General features: G+C 39.2%; 1 protein-coding gene across 1 annotated transcript in view; it reads right to left on the reverse strand.

The window, feature by feature from the left end:
• dnah10 (dynein axonemal heavy chain 10) overlaps positions 1-16,291 on the reverse strand; it is a 109,071-nt gene that overhangs the window by 50,705 nt on the left and 42,075 nt on the right. Inside the window, 11 exon segments of the mRNA XM_036598948.1 lie at positions 805-996; positions 2,044-2,190; positions 3,256-3,444; positions 4,120-4,272; positions 4,568-4,702; positions 6,349-6,532; positions 9,254-9,523; positions 10,927-11,150; positions 12,838-13,071; positions 13,250-13,372; positions 15,302-15,535. Coding sequence (XP_036454841.1) covers positions 805-996; positions 2,044-2,190; positions 3,256-3,444; positions 4,120-4,272; positions 4,568-4,702; positions 6,349-6,532; positions 9,254-9,523; positions 10,927-11,150; positions 12,838-13,071; positions 13,250-13,372; positions 15,302-15,535 — 2,085 coding nt within the window.

Below are 16,291 nucleotides of genomic sequence, written 5' to 3' on the forward strand. Positions count from 1 at the left end.
AAATGCAAATATTGTATAAGACAGTGTATGATAAATACTCCAAATTTGGCGTGAATTATCTGTCAGAGGCTATATGCCAATACCAAGATCATCATACTTCTTAGTACATCCAGCATCCATCAGCATATCACTGCCGTCGGAAGAAAACCTTGTATCTCCATTTTTGTCGTTTTACAGTTTTTGACATAATTTGAAAATGCTTGTTGTCCTTTACATTGTTTGTAAATTTCTTGAAGGATGGACCAAAGGAAAACCCAAAATGACTTAGAAAAAAGTCTGGCTCCATTGACTTACATTGAAAATAAAGTATGTTTTTTCCTTCTCCTGTAAAGTTACCATTTTGGAGATACAAGGTTTTCTTCCGACAACAGCGATATGAAGTTTATAAGACTATTCTTTTCTTCCTTTGGATACGTTTGGTCTAAAATAAAATTATAAACCTCTAAAGTGTGAGCTGTTACCAGTACAAAACAGTACAGATGCTAAACCAACAAAACAGAATTCAATAAACACTAAATGTTAATGAATAAAAATTAAGCTGAGTGAAAAGTAGACTGAACTCCTCACTACTACGCTTGAGTAGAGTCGTTAGCAAAATCTCAAGAGAGTACAAATTCATAAAACTTACTTGAATATATGTAACTAAGTAAATGTACACAGAAACCACGCAGCCCTGGGCTAACACATCTGGTAAATAATAAGTAATAGAGACAGTACAAAGCATTAAGCTGTTCAGATAGAAAAAACAACAGAAGTAATTCTTCATGTTGAGAAAGGCAAACATGTCTGGATTCAGAATAGAACCTGATTGGGCAGCAGGATGTATTTATTCTCCTGCAGGATGGTTTCCACAGCGTCATTGAAGCTGGGGTAGCGCACACGTGGGCAGTCCAGTCCCGGAAACAGGTCTGAGATCAGTCCCAGAAACAGTGGAACATCTTCAAACACAAATTTTGGAAGGTTCATGTCCCTCAGAGCTCGCATCAGCACCACATCCTGAGGGTGGAGAGAGACAACGTGACTTTACTGAAAAAAGTGAATTTGCCATTTTTGCTACTACTAGTAGGTATTAATATAAGTATACTGGTTAGCCAGAACCCACAGAAGAGTAAACATCCTACAGAAAGTGCAGATTTCAAACTTTTAATTGATAACATATTTGTGTTTGTAAGTAGAAGAAGAGATATTTTATTATGATTTGAACTTAATTTGTCATTTATTGACACCAAAACACATCAAAAAGCCTGAAATGCAGACTCAAACCAGTTGATAAGAATGTAAATGTGCAACTATGTAATTAAATGGGAATTTTTCTGAATAATTACATTGTTATAATGAAAACAAAGGTACTCAGAGTGGTCTGATGTGACATGCTGCACCGAGGAGAAACGTATCCGGACAGATATGAACCAGGGGTCAGACTGTCTATAACAGCAATACAACCAGTTTATTCTCAGAGTTTATATTTAATATGCATAAATATATTTAATATGCATATTTGGTTCTATTTTGCCTTACTATAGCCAGCATGTACCCCTTCACCATAAATGGATTTTAAAATTTTGCTTTAGTCCAAAACCTTCTAAAAACTATCAGAAAACAATGTCTGATAAATCAGGCCATTTATTTGTGTAATATTTCATGTAGTAACTTTCTGTGAGGGAGCTTTTAGAGGGTGACGTCTGGTTCCTATCACCACCACTGTGAACAATACTTACTCGCTAAGTTGCTCTAAAACAGAGCATTTCACACCAAACCACTCTGAACGACTCTGTTTACATCTTAATTTAATTATGCAGAATTTTTTCAAAATTGGTTACATACCCCTTTAAATACAGAACTACAAAATCAGATTCAAATAGTACAGCATTTTTCTAAGAATTATAAGTTAAAAACACTAATTCCAAAGTAGCATCTTATCTCTTTATTTATTATTTATTATCTGTTCAAAGTCAGATTCATCAGAATGCTTTCTATTCAGTTCATGGTTTGACAGAAGAGAGAAAACCATTACGGTTCTGCAGTGTTTAAAGTGCTGCCCACCTCGTTGAGATCAGGGGAGCCTCTCTTCAGCTCTCCTGCCATCACTAAGACAGACTTTAGTGCTCGCAGCCCAAAATCATAGTGAGACTGCTTGGACAGCTGCTCTCGAGCCAGTTTATACAGCACGGTCATCTTCTTCGCCAACACCTATAACTCAAAAAGCACAGTGCTAAATCTTCTGTGCCTTGTGTAAAATGTGTGTAGTGCCTATGACAGACCTGAAGTACGCATTTTGTACTGCCCAACTGCCCAAGTATATAAACTGACCTGTCCATGCTCCCCACAAATGCATACTTAACAGAACACTGGCAAAAATCCCATTCAACATAATGAGGAACTGTAGCACACAACTTCCCCACACCTCCAAAGTTCAGTCTTAGAAGCTGGTTGATCATTTTCTGAAGTAATCAAACACATTCAGTGGTGTTGAGGTCTGGACTCTGGGGTGGTCAGTCCATCGTTCAGCTTCTTTGTTTGATGTGTCCGTCTCCTTTTCTCAGTGAGGTTCTTCTTGATCAGCTACACATCCTTTCAGACCCATAGCGCTGAGACGTCTTCTCACAGTGGAAGGATGGACAGAAACACCTGTGGATGTTTTCAGATCTGAAGCAGCTTGATTTTCTCCTCCCTCTCAGAGATGAAAGCTTTAAGTGCTGTTTATCTGATGGGGGCAGTTTTAGTGTCTAACAGGTCTTCCAGGTGGTTGTTAGGAGGCACATTTTCTCTGCAGCCTTTAATCATTTATCGTACTCCAGTTTTTGAAACTGCTGTTTTTTTCTCTGACTTTCTCTTTCCTTATGCAAGTGGATTATCGTATACCTAATAATCTACAGCAATAATGAAGTGGAATGGAAATTAAATAAATGACTTTTACACAGTAATGTATACACTGCAAGTGTGTTAAAGGTCACACTATTAGGATGAATCAGGTGTAGTTTTTGTCATATAATCCATCTGATTTTGAATTGTGGCAAATTTACAGTTCAGTGTAGCATTTTAAACTGTAAATTCAACGTTATGTAGTGACTCTGAACTTCTTTTCATTAGGTTAAACTAAATTTTTGCTAATATTCTTTAAAGCTTATCCAAACAAGCAAAAAGCACTACAAAAGAATGCATTTGTGGGCAGAGCATGGATAGGTCAATTAGTACATCAAGGATTAAACTTTAAGGATTGAGTGTATATTAGCCGTCTGCAGTTATGACCTTCACCTTAGCCATGAGGAAGCCCTCTGAGAACAGCATGATCTCACAGATCTGCTGCAGGTCAGGGACGATGACCACCACCGGCCGGAAGAGAGCCTTCACCGACTCAGGTAGTTCAGTACGTCCAGCGTAGCCTGGGTTCATCGTGATGAAGATTCCCATTCGGGAGTCCAGACTGATCTCCTGACCCTCAAACTATCAACAATTCAAACACAATATGATAACATTAGTTATTTCACTTGCATATTTTATTATAACAGATTAATAATCTTTAACTTCCACTGTAACTTAACAGAACAATAGAACCACAGAACTCTTGGGTAAATTTAAGGGTGCCGGTGAATTTAAAGTGGCACTGCATTTAAGGTAGCACTGGTTTTAAGGTGGAATTGCATTTATGGTATAAGGTGGCAGTGAATTTAAAGTGTCAGTAAATTTAAGGTTGAAGTGTATCTAAGGTGGAAGTGCTTTTAAGGTAGCACTGAATTTAACATGGCAGTGAATTTATGTTATCAGTGAATTTAAGGTGGAACTGCATTTTTTTAAGTGAATTTAAGGTAGCAGTAAATTTAAGTTATGATTACATTTAAGGTGGCACTGAATTTAAGGTGACAGTGGGTTTAAAGCAGTTTAAGGTAGCACCTAGCAACACATTACCATCCACCTGGGATACTGTATCAACTGCCTAGCAACACTTTAATAACCATCAACAGTCTTCCACCATTTTAACATTTAATGCAATTCGTTAACGAAAGTTTGTTCGTTCACAAACGTTCCCTTTCTAGTTATAATTCTAATTACTATTATGAGAAAGAAAGGAGAACAAATGAAGGTGAAGATTCGATCAGATCACTGATGTGCTGGACTCACGTGGAACCTCTGGAGATGCAGTATGAGAGCGTTGCGAATGGTCTGGATCTGGGAGGAGATGACGGACAACACAGAGGCATCGATGCGGTTGAACTCGTCAAAGCAGCCCCAAGCACCACACTGAGCCAAACCAGAGAAGATCTTCCCCACTGCCTGGAGACGCAGGAGGAGGAGGAGGAAGTGGGACAGATAGAGGCAAAATGAGAGGAATCCAAGTTTGTAGGATCTTTTTTTAACGTATTATAGCAAAATTAAGAGAAATTGTTGTTGTATCTTCTAGGGAAACATCTACTAACAGTCCATGCTGTGTAAACAAGCAGCATTCTTCTGACTACAGCTGTAGGAAGGTATAAAAGCACAGCGCTTAATTTATGGACGTCATTCCACTCTTAGACATAACTGCACTGAAAAACGTACGTTATTGTTAATTATTTGTAGACCCTCTTACCATATAGTCCATGCCCTCACCACAGTTGGTGACCACACACAGCAGGCCGAGAGCCTTGGCCAGGTCTTTAGTGGACTCTGTTTTCCCTGTACCTGCAGGCCCGGCTGGTGCTCCTCCCAGATACATAGACAAGGCCTACAGACAGCACATTACACACTTGCCTTATTTATAGTAATTTAAATATAAATACTAATTTATATTATATAATTAAATATAAATACTAGTTTATAAATACTATAAATACTAATTTATAGTATTTATGAACTACTTTTATATTTTTATACAAGATCATCCGTATCTGTCAATACATTACTAAAGTCTTTCTATGGCTAAAACAGCTTGAAAGTAATTAACAAGACTCTAAGTTGTGTAGTGTGTTACAGTTTCTCATTAGGCTGAATGAATAACTGACTCTAAATGTAGGTATTGTGATATAAACTGAGTCTGTTCTACAGTTTTTCATTAGGCTGAATGAATAACTGACTCTAAATGTAGGTATTGTGATATAAACCGAGTCTGTTCTACAGTTTCTCATTAGGCTGAATGAATAACTGACTCTAAATGTAGGTATTGTGATATAAACTGAGTCTGTTCTACAGTTTCTCATTAGGCTGAATGAATAACCGACTCTAATGTAGTGTATTGTATATAAACTGAGTCTGTTCTACAGTTTCTCATTAGGCTGAATGAATAACCGACTCTAAATGTAGGTATTGTGATATAAACTGAGTCTGTTCTACAGTTTCTCATTAGGTTGAATGAATAACTGACTCTAAATGTAGGTATTGTGATATAAACTGAGTCTGTTCTACAGTTTCTCATTAGGCTGAATGAATTACCGACTCTAAATGTAGGTATTATGATATAAACTGAGTCTGTTCTACAGTTTCTCATTAGGTTGAATGAATAACCGGCTCTAAATGTAGGTATTGTGATATAAACTGAGTCTGTTCAGTTTCTCATTAGGCTGAATGAATAACCAGCTCTAAATGTAGGTATTGTGATATAAACTGAGTCTGTTCTACAGTTTCTCATTAGGCTGAATGAATAACTGACACTAAATGTAGGTATTGTGATATAAACTGAGTCTGTTCTACAGTTTCTCATTAGGCTGAATGAATTACTGACTCTAAATGTAGGTATTGTGATATAAACTGATTCTGTTCTACAGTTTCTCATTACGTTGAATGAATAACTGACTCTAAATGTAGGTATTGTGATATAAACTGAGTCTGTTCTACAGTTTCTCATTACGTTGAATGAATAACTGACTCTAAATGTAGGTATTGTGATATAAACTGAGTCTGTTCTACAGTTTCTCATTAGGCTGAATGAATAACTGACTCTAAATGTAGGTATTGTGATATAAACTGAGTCTGTTCTACAGTTTCTCATTAGGCTGAATGATTAACTGACTCTAAATGTAGGTATTGTGATATAAACTGAGTCTGTTCTACAGTTTCTCATTAGGCTGAATGATTAACTGACTCTAAATGTAGGTATTGTGATATAAACTGAGTCTGTTCTACAGTTTCTCATTAGGCTGAATGAATAACTGATTCTAAATGTAGGTATTGTGATATAAACTGAGTCTGTTCAGTTTCTCATTAGGCTGAATGAATAACTGACTCTAAATGTAGGTATTGTGATATAAACTGAGTCTGTTCTACAGTTTCTCATTAGGCTGAATGAGATTTTTTACCAATGTTCTGTAAAGTTGTCCAATATTGGTGCGATAACACACAATAACAATAACGACAAAGCTACACATTTGTCTGTACCTGTGTGAGCGTGAGGTAGATGCGATCAGTGAGCGGAGTGATGACCAGTCGGCCGTTCAGGCCCATGTACTCATAGCCGTAGGAGAACTGAGCAGAGCACTGTCGCACAAACAGGTCGTCCGGCTCCTTGTCCCAGTAGAAGCGCAGCTGGCTTTCCCACTCAAATTCACGAGCATCGGTGATACTGCAGACAGATAGTATTATGAGTAGAGCAGTTTTCCCAACCCTGGTCTTGCATTTTCCCTGTCCTGCATATTGTGAAGTTTTCAGTGTACTTACCTATGGAGCCCCAGAGGGGACGGAGGTAAAAAAAAAAGGTCAACATCCTCACATTAATATATCTACATCTAATCCATAGATCTATTAAACTCTCTTGCCATTCGACCTCATCCCACATGAGTGTCTCTGTGTGTGTTTAATGTGAGTTTGTTGATGCTGATCATTTCTTTCTGTAATTGTGTGATGATCTCTAACACCGCAGCTTCACGTGGGAGCAGAAACAGGACTAAGCGGCCGCGCTGCGTCTCTATCTCTGTTAAATATGATCATTAGACAGTGCAGTTTAGTGAAGACTGTGGTTGTAGTTTATTGTCTTCCTTCATTTCTCCACCAAACTGCAGCTGCACTGATGAATCTGTGGGCACTTTGCTGTGAAGAGGAGCTGCAGTTTCCTCATAACGCCCCAAATCAAAACCAGACCTGATGAGCCTCTCTGTCTATTATCTTATCAAACACATCAAAACCCGTCATCAAACACATCAAAACCCGTCAGACAGTCTCGGGGAGCTGTTAGTTACTTCTACACAGGACAAATAACGCGACCTGTATCTACTACATTGATTTTGTGCACGAATCAGAAAAACAAACAACGTGCATTCAGTTCAAAATAAAAACATGACCACAATTAAAAGAAAATGAGAGAACGAATTAGAAAATCGTTATCATGAATTAAAAAAAAAACGTACCCACAAAGTAAAGAAAATGTGCACACGATTCAAAGAAAACAAGGGAGCGATTTAAGAAATCGTGACCACGAATAAAAGAAAACGTGCGTATGAACTGCAAAACGTTCACTCAAATTAATTACATTTTTTATTTTTTTTTTTACCTCCGTCCCCTCAGGGGCTCCGTACTTACCAGAGGAGGAAAGTAACAAATTTAGTAAAGTTAGTAAAGTAACAACAAATGTACTCTCATTAAAGGAAAGCAACTGTAACAGCAAAAAACACACTATCACTGCTGTCACTGTGTCAACAGTTGCTTTTTGCTGCTTTGCTTTATAGTCTTTATATTTATGCAGTATTATTTCTTGTTTTCCGATAATCCAACGACTGTCGATGGTCGATTGAATGATGAAACGATTGTCATGAGACTGGTTGTTCACTATAAACGTCATGAAGAGGTAGCTAAGTGGTTGCCATTCTTCTTTAATGCCTTGATTTTATGTGTAGTATAAAAGACGTCCTGATGATGTGCAGCAATTCAGAAAGAAAGCTGACCTAAAAAGGAAAGAAGGGTCTGCCCTTGGCTGGTCAAAGAACTTCTCTGATACAATCTGTAATGGATCTGTCATCTCCCACTAAACCTGCCATGGAGCAGATTAGGTGTACGGCACAAGTTGCCACTGTAATGTATCCAAGTGAAAAAGTGAACCACCACTGTGAGACAGAAAATCCAGGATTAGATTAAGAATTAATTTAAAGTTAGCTGGCTAAGCAATAAATCCTGCTTTGTGAAGCAGGCCTCATTTTGAGAACCACTGATCTAAGCCAATGTTTCCCAGCCCAGTCCATAGGACCCCACAGACAGTCCGCATTTTTGCTCCAACCTAACTCACAACACACAGAGATGAAGGAAAAATGTGGGGGCCCTGAGGAGCAGGTTGGGAAACACAGACCTAAGCCTTTAAGAGCTCTTTTTGTGATTACAATTATATTTAATTTCACCAATTTCAATTTACCAATTTCACCAATTTGAAAAGATTTTATTTCGCTCCCAAATCAGATTTAACCCGTGTGTGGTGTTGATGTGTTTGTTACTCAGTGGTCTGCTGGACCCACCACATTATTGTTTTTTTAAATCATAACCATAACAATTTGTGTAAAATACCAGATGTTTAAAATATCACAAGTGTCCAGCGTAGGGTTCTCCTTTAGCAGCTGTAGCCAGTCAGCAGCCTGTCCATGTTGTCCACCCTCACACACACACACACACACACACACACACACTAATAGCAGGCCATGTAGGAGGAGAACAGAGTGAAGGACACAGCACCTCCACACTTTTACTCCCCGCAGGTTCAGCCCAACACCACATGTGTAATATAAATGTGTGGGGGGTGAACAGAGTGAAGACACTGAAAATGGGTTATTTTATATGTTCTTCACAGAAAATGAGCAAAGACCAAGAATCTGAGGTTAAAATAATAATAAATCACATCATTTTTTCTTGTGGTAAACACTGAAAATGGGTCCCACCGACCCCAACACCCCACAAGGGTTAAATAGCTCTCTACCTCTTTACTTAGACACTCAGTAACAACAATATTTAATATTTTTGGGATAACTCTGACTTATTTGTTTAAATACTTGTTTAAATGTCAGACTTCAGGCATCCAGTCTTAGGAATTCTGCAATGTTGCAGTTCTAACTGTCTCATCAACAATATGGAGGTCAACCACTTGTCCTCACCTCGTCTTACAGCCAATCCACATTCACTGTCGAATTATGTAGACAGACTGGTGCTTAACTTCACATCTGATAATAATGTATTTGTTAGAACTGTATAAAACCTTTGATTCTTGCTCAGTCAGCAGGAGGATATTCTGCACTGTAAGCCTGAATGTGAGTTGAGATGTGAGACACGATATTTCAATAAGAAAGTTCAAAATGAGCGTGTCTTGTACCTGTCTCTGACGAAACTGTCCACGATGTCCCTGGCGTGGACGTCTATGATGAGGACGGTGTTGAGTTTGCGTCGGTCATTCTTCTTTAAGGGCTGTGTGATGCGTCTGACCAGGTCGTCGATCTGTCGGTGCATTTTCTTGGCGTACTGTTTCAGAGCCTGCTTATCGCCAGCAATGACCTTGCGGAAGACGTCCTCCACCTCCCAGGTCCACCACACCTGGTTCCCTGCCAGTACAACCATGCCCTGGTAGTCCAGCATCCAGTCCACCCTGACCCAGGGACAGCATTTAGAGTATTTAGGAACGACCAATATAATCAGAATTGGGCTTGATTAAATTCCAGTCCATCCAGTACAAGAAACTAAACATGAATTCACTGAATTTGACTTATCCACTAATTTCAAGACCTTTCAAATAGCGTAACAGACTCGCTGTGTGTCAAGAATACCAATAAATTCTAAGGTCGAGCTTTGATTTTTCAATATTTTATGCGCAATAATGACTGTTGCAGCTCAGAAAAATACAAATCAATTATTGACTCTGTAAACTATACCCATTGTAGATTTGACGGTACCCAACCACTGATAAAGATGCAGCTATGTAAATGTCACCATGGTGATGGCAGTGAACAGGGCATTAGTCTTACCCACTATACTGTTCTGAAAACACGCAAATGTTCATCAGTACATCTAATGCAGGGGTCAGCAACACGCAGCTCCGGAGCCCCATGCTGCTCTTTTACTGCCCTGTTGCGGCTCCACAACTGCTAATTCACCCTTTAACCCTGAAGATCAGCGCAGACTGCTGGTCACCACAGCAATGCAGACAACAATCTCACCTAGCTAGTAGCTACGAAACGGCAAAGAGAGAGATTCAAGACGAACATCAATAATTTGGAGACGAATGGACTCATTTGCATTTATAAGCATGCCAACTGAGTCCTGATTTGTTTAATCTGCAATAAGAAACTGTCAAACACTAAAAAGTTGCGAAGCTTAATTCAGCTTCTTATTCGCCAGCTTCTTGTTCGAATTTTCACGATCCACCTTAAATGGTGCAACAGTTAGCTACAAAGTTAGCTACATTTGAGCGCCTCAGGCACCCTTTAAGGTGGAACGGGAAAATCTGAACAAGAAGCTGACTTCAACCTCGGAAAAAAACGAACGTTAAGAGACATTTTACAAGAAACTATTCTACTTTAGCAGAAAAGTTTCCTGCCAGAGATGTGAGAAAAGCAGTTATAGCTGAGCTTAAAGCAGAGCAAAGTTAGTCTGTTTTTGTCTATATTATATTTTTTAGCCTATACTAGGACATTAACACGTACTGAGACATGATTATAAGATGGTGAAATGTTACTTCAATAAAATGGACATGAAATCTTCTGGTTAGATTTTTGCTGAAACTTGACAAAATGGCTCAACATTAGGGTTGCCGACCCCTGGTCTAATGTGTTTGACATATTAATATTGATGTTGTACATAACCAATTTATTTTCCATTGCTAATCCACTGAAACACAGAACATCTGGTATGGTGTCTTCCATCTACTCTTGTAATGTTAACACAGCATTACAGAAATCATCTGTCCAGCTCAACTGTAAGGGAATTACCTTTGCTGTGATTTTGCACAAGGTCACAATCGGAGTCCATTCATTGGGTTGTTGATTTATGTACCTGCTCTTGTTGTGGCTGTAGAAGTAGATTGCCTCTTTGGTGATAAGCCTGTTGGTCCTCCTCATCTCCAGCAGAACTGCAGTCATCCAGTCCTCCACTCGGCCCTCCGCAGGAACAGCCTGCTTGAGCTCCATCACCTCCCCCTCTGCTGACACCAGGGCCCCCACCACCGTCTCCCCGTTTGTCCCGGTATCGAAACGCAGCGAAGCGATGTTGTCATACATCTGGATTAGAGTACAAAAAGGACAAAAGAAAAGTGCTGTTAGCTGCTGACCTAAGATCAGGTACTAATTACATGAGTAATCTACAAATATACTTTTATTATAAAGTGTAAAGTTTTATTATTTTGAAGATTAATCAAGTAATCAAGTTTTAAAATAAGGCTGAACAACTAAAACGGAATTAACTGACCATTCACAAACCATACACAGCCTTTGATTTACTGCTTAGTGCCTTAATACATAATATATTTTATATGTGCAGTTAAATGTGTATTTTGAGAATTTTATAATGGCTTTAAATGTGTCTCGGCCTTTTCCCAAAACCGAAACTATCTGTTCTATAATCAGAGCTTATGAAGAGATGATTAAACACATGCATGCGTCAAAATAGCACCAGACACTCTGACACCACATACCAGAGACGTTCTGCAGAGAGGAGATGACGGTTTGTTCTGTCTTTGGTCTGTTTAGACATGTTTGGTCTGTATTGTGTTCATAATTCAAATGAACCACTCCAGAGTTCGTTTTGAAGCCAACTGAGAACGACCTGCTCAGTGGGTCTTTATCTGCTTATTTGGTGTGCACCAGAGCTCTAATGAGGCGCACTAACAGAGCAATCGCACCAGGGTTCGCTTTAATCCAACCAAACCTGCCAAACCTGAACACACCCTAAAACGCATATAAATGTGGGTGTCCATCAGGCTCTATTTCTTTTCTTATAAAGTTTTAAATAAACTCTTTAAAAATGTTCTGCACTGACCACCTTCCCCTTCGCACAGTGATTAAGGAAAAATGCCTAGTTTAGAGGGTCGGCAACACGCGGCTCTTTTACTGCCCTGTTGTGGCTCCACAGCAGAATCAGATTTGTAGGTAAAAATAAAATAATCCTCCTTTACAGTAAAATAAAGCTCTGCTGATCGTTCAACACAGTTTAACAATAAATGGTCTGAAAAGCTGGAGTTAATGTAGAACTGCTGATTCACCCTTTAACCCTGAAGATTGGTATGCAGGCTGCTGGTTACCATAGCAACAAATCTCGCCTAGCTAGTATTAATGAAAAGGCAAGGAGAAACATTTAGGATGGACGATGATCTGGAGACGAATGGAATTATTTGCATTTATAATCACTCAAGCTAGTTTCCTGATATGTTTAATCTGCAACGAGAAACTGTCAAAAACGAAACAGTCGTGAGGCTGAAGTCAGTTTCCCATTCGCCAGGTTGTTGTTCAAATTTTCCCGTTCCACCTTAAACGGTGCAGCAGTTACATTCTGGCACCTCAGGCATCATTTAAGGCGGAACGAGAAAATTCGAACAAAAAGCTGCGGAATGAGAAGCGACTTCAGCCTCGTTAAAAATGTTCCTGCCAGAGATGTGAGAAAAGTAGCTATAGCTGAGCTAAGGCTAAGTAAGCTTGCGCTTTCATTTGTATTATATTTTTTAGCCTATACTAGGACATCAGCACATACTGAGACATATTTACAGCCAAGATGGTAAAATGGACATAAAATGTTGTGGCTCCCAAGGCGGTTAGATTTTTGTTGAAAGGACAAAATGGCTCTTAACATTTAGGTTGCGACCCTGGCCAATTGTGAACACAGCTTAGCAATGAATAGCATGATGTACAGATGTTCTTCAACATCACAACAGAAAATGGTCAAGCCTTACTTTCCCAGTCTGACTCTAAGTACCTTGATCATGTGCTCCTGGACGCAGGACGGCTCGCTGCTCCCCAGAATGCTGAGCAGCTCATCGTCGGATATGAAGAAGAAGCGAGGGAAGGCGTTGCGTTTGGAGTCCAGGTAGTCGTTCAGACTCTTCTGGCAGCGCTCCAAGCCATCACTTAGGTTCTGCAGGTCGGCCAGGCGGTTCGGCATCAGACAGCATCTCTTAATGCCCGGATCCTTCACTGTGTCTGACATTATCTGAGGACGCACCGCACCAGAAGTCATACAGTCAACAGACTTACTTCAAATAATGAATTATATTAAATGATTAACAGTCTAGAACTTTTTTGGAGAATAAGTGTGAATTCAGCTTCACTAATGGACTCCAGCCTGCTTAAGATAAGTATCCTTAGGAAAGATTTAAAAGGTTAGATACCTTTTTGAACATTTTATCAATGTGGTCAAATTTCTTGGCTTCTTCGGGCAGCTGAGAGCGGATGTCTCCTCCAATGAAGATGCTCTCCAAGTACATCCATTTCCTCTGCACTAACATCCAAACCTGGAAAGTGTCACGTCATAAAAAAGATCTCAGAATTGTCCATGGGTCCAACTGTGTCAGCTTATTATGTTATTTATGAATTTTAATAATTATAATTCGTTATGTACTATTCTATACTATATACTAAACATGATATACTGATTATTCTGATGGTTAATTGAGTAACTGAGTTGTAAAATAAGCCCAAACAACACACATGTAATAAACTGACCATCAATAAACCATGGCTTATCATAGCCTTTCACTTTTCAAAATACTTTACTGGAAAAAGTGAACAAGGAAACCTATAAACAGACAAGAACATCACATTATGTGGTTAGAAAAATGCATATTAATGGTTGCGTCCGTCAGGGCCCATTTCTTACTGTAAGAGAGAGCAGTAAAATATGCGTTATCATCATCCAAACAGCCAATTAATTACTACTGAGAAGATAAATTGTAGTCGAGATGGGGCGGGCGATATGGCAAAAACGTAAAATCACGATACCTCGATAATCATGATTCTCAAAAAGTTTTATGATCCATTAATTATATTATATTATATTATATTATATCATTAAAGCAATAAGCTACGAGAGGCCGTGGGTTACCGCGATTTTATCATGGGGAAGGCTTTGGAACAACGCAAAGTGAAGTAAAACTCTCTTCCCTGTGATAAAATCACAGTAACTTACTGCCTTGAGTGGCTTATTGCTTCCATAAAACGCCGGCCAACATAAAATATATTAAAATGCACAACGGTTTAGATAATTATTTAAGTTATTATTGATAATAACCGTCATAAACAACTATTCCGCCAAGAAATGTAGTTCCTTTAGAGTACGGTATCGTTGCTAAGCAACCATGGACGTCTGAAAGAGGAGAAGAACGTTCGGTCACCCATCACAGTAAACTTCAGACATTTCATGATTTTTGAAAACTTTTTAAGTATAACAGTGAACATGTAATAACACAGCACTGTTTAATGCAAAAACTTTCAGTTTATAAGTACTTTTTGGTCTCCAAATTACCACCGTGAGTCTTCTGCCAGTCTGACGACGCCCCTCTTCTCACGCTGGGGCTGAATCTCAAACGGCTCCCTGCACCCTACACAGTGCACTACGTAGGAATTTAAATACTGTCTCTTGCACCCCAACAATGCAAAATATCGCAAAAATGGTCATTTGGGATTCATCCACGTTCATATTTGACAAGCAGTCACTATCTGACAGAAGAAGCTAGAATTTCTAAACTTAATGTTACACAGCTCACTATTTAGCTAGCTAGGGAGTACGGAGCCGTTTGGGATTCAGCCAGGGTTTGATGCTACTTCAGACTGGAACACAGACGTTTGAAGTGTGTAAGACATTCAGGTGACATTCTTTAGACTTTTATACTGCAGTTTTTCAGTGAATCATATCGAGTACTTTAATTCAAGTCTGTGATATTAATGATAGAGTTGTTTAAGCTGTTTTCCATCTTTTAGCCTGTAGGCCAGCTGACCAACCTAGTTCTAGATATGAAAATACGTTTTCAGCCCCTCAGTTTGAACAAAAATGGGTTCTTATTTCATCAGTGCACTCTGTGCTCTGTGCCATCAGCATTAGAGTCAAAGACTGTTCCATTAATAGCAGAAAGTCTTTCATGCCGTGACGCAGTGATACAGAGTTCAGTTGTTGTGAGGCGGTCACTGCCGTGATATATTGTGGATTTTACAATGGCTTCGAGCGCGGCTCAGCCAATCAGATTTTAGGACCGGAACTATACGTTTTTTATATTATATATATTTATATTATATTATGTTATATTATATTATATTATATAATATTAGAGTAACTGTTGGCTGCTGCTGTGTCTATGTGTAGCAGTTGGGTCAATGTGTAACATCTTCATTAATACTAAATAGAATCTATGATGGCAAAAATGTAGGCCCTATGTTCTGCAGCTGACCTCAATGACTTCACTGATGAGTGACAGATTCTTCTCCCACTGCTGGATGGTGGTCAGAAAAGGCCCTACGAAGCGGCTGCCGGCCATGCTCTGCAGGTTCATGGCGTTATCGTCCAGGTTCTGCAGGATCTCGTCCACGGCGCCGAGAATGGAGCCGCGTTCCTGTGTGCCTTTGAAGTAGCGCTGCACGCTGAACTTCATGTTCTCCCACAACTCCACCACTTCCTTTACGCCCTGTGGAGAAATGGAGAAAAATCTCTATTTTAAAAGCAGAATATCAGAAGTGATACATAATTAACCACATTAATGATTTTTTTAATGCATAAGTAACCAAACTTGTGATTTACTTGTTTCAAGAAACTTATCGTGTAAAATTCTCACTAATTTGGCAGATAATTTTACTTTCTTATATCTCCAGATGAATAAATGTATCTGCCAATGGACTGTTAGGACAATATTAGTTGGTAGTGTGTTACATACACTGATCAGGCGTAACATTATGACCACCTCCTTGTTTCTACGCTCATTGTCCATTTTATCAGCTCCACTTACTATATAGGAGCACTTTGTAGTTCTACAGTTACAGACTGTAGTCCATCTGTTTCTCTGCATACTTTGTTAGCCCCCTTTTACCCTGTTCTTCAGTGGTCAGGACCCCCATGGACCCTCACAGAGCAGGTACTATTTGGGTGGTGGAACATTCTCAGCACTGCAGTAACATTGACGTGGTGGTGGTGTGTTAGTGTGTGTTGTGCTGGTACAAGTGGATCAGACACAGCAGAGCTGCTGGAGTTTTTAAACACCTCAGTGTCACTGCTGGACTCAGAATAGTCCACCAACTAAAAATATCCAGCCAACAGCATCCTGTATATATAAATATATATATTTTTTGCTGTGCAGCATTTTACTTCCTCTAAATCCACTGATTTGGCTCATCAGGGAGTTGAACTGAATCAGGTGTGGCAGAGCAGGAGACTCTAAACATAGCAA

Source organism: Colossoma macropomum, unplaced genomic scaffold, assembly GCF_904425465.1.
Source record: "Colossoma macropomum unplaced genomic scaffold, Colossoma_macropomum, whole genome shotgun sequence".
NCBI classification, from domain to species: domain Eukaryota; kingdom Metazoa; phylum Chordata; class Actinopteri; order Characiformes; family Serrasalmidae; genus Colossoma; species Colossoma macropomum.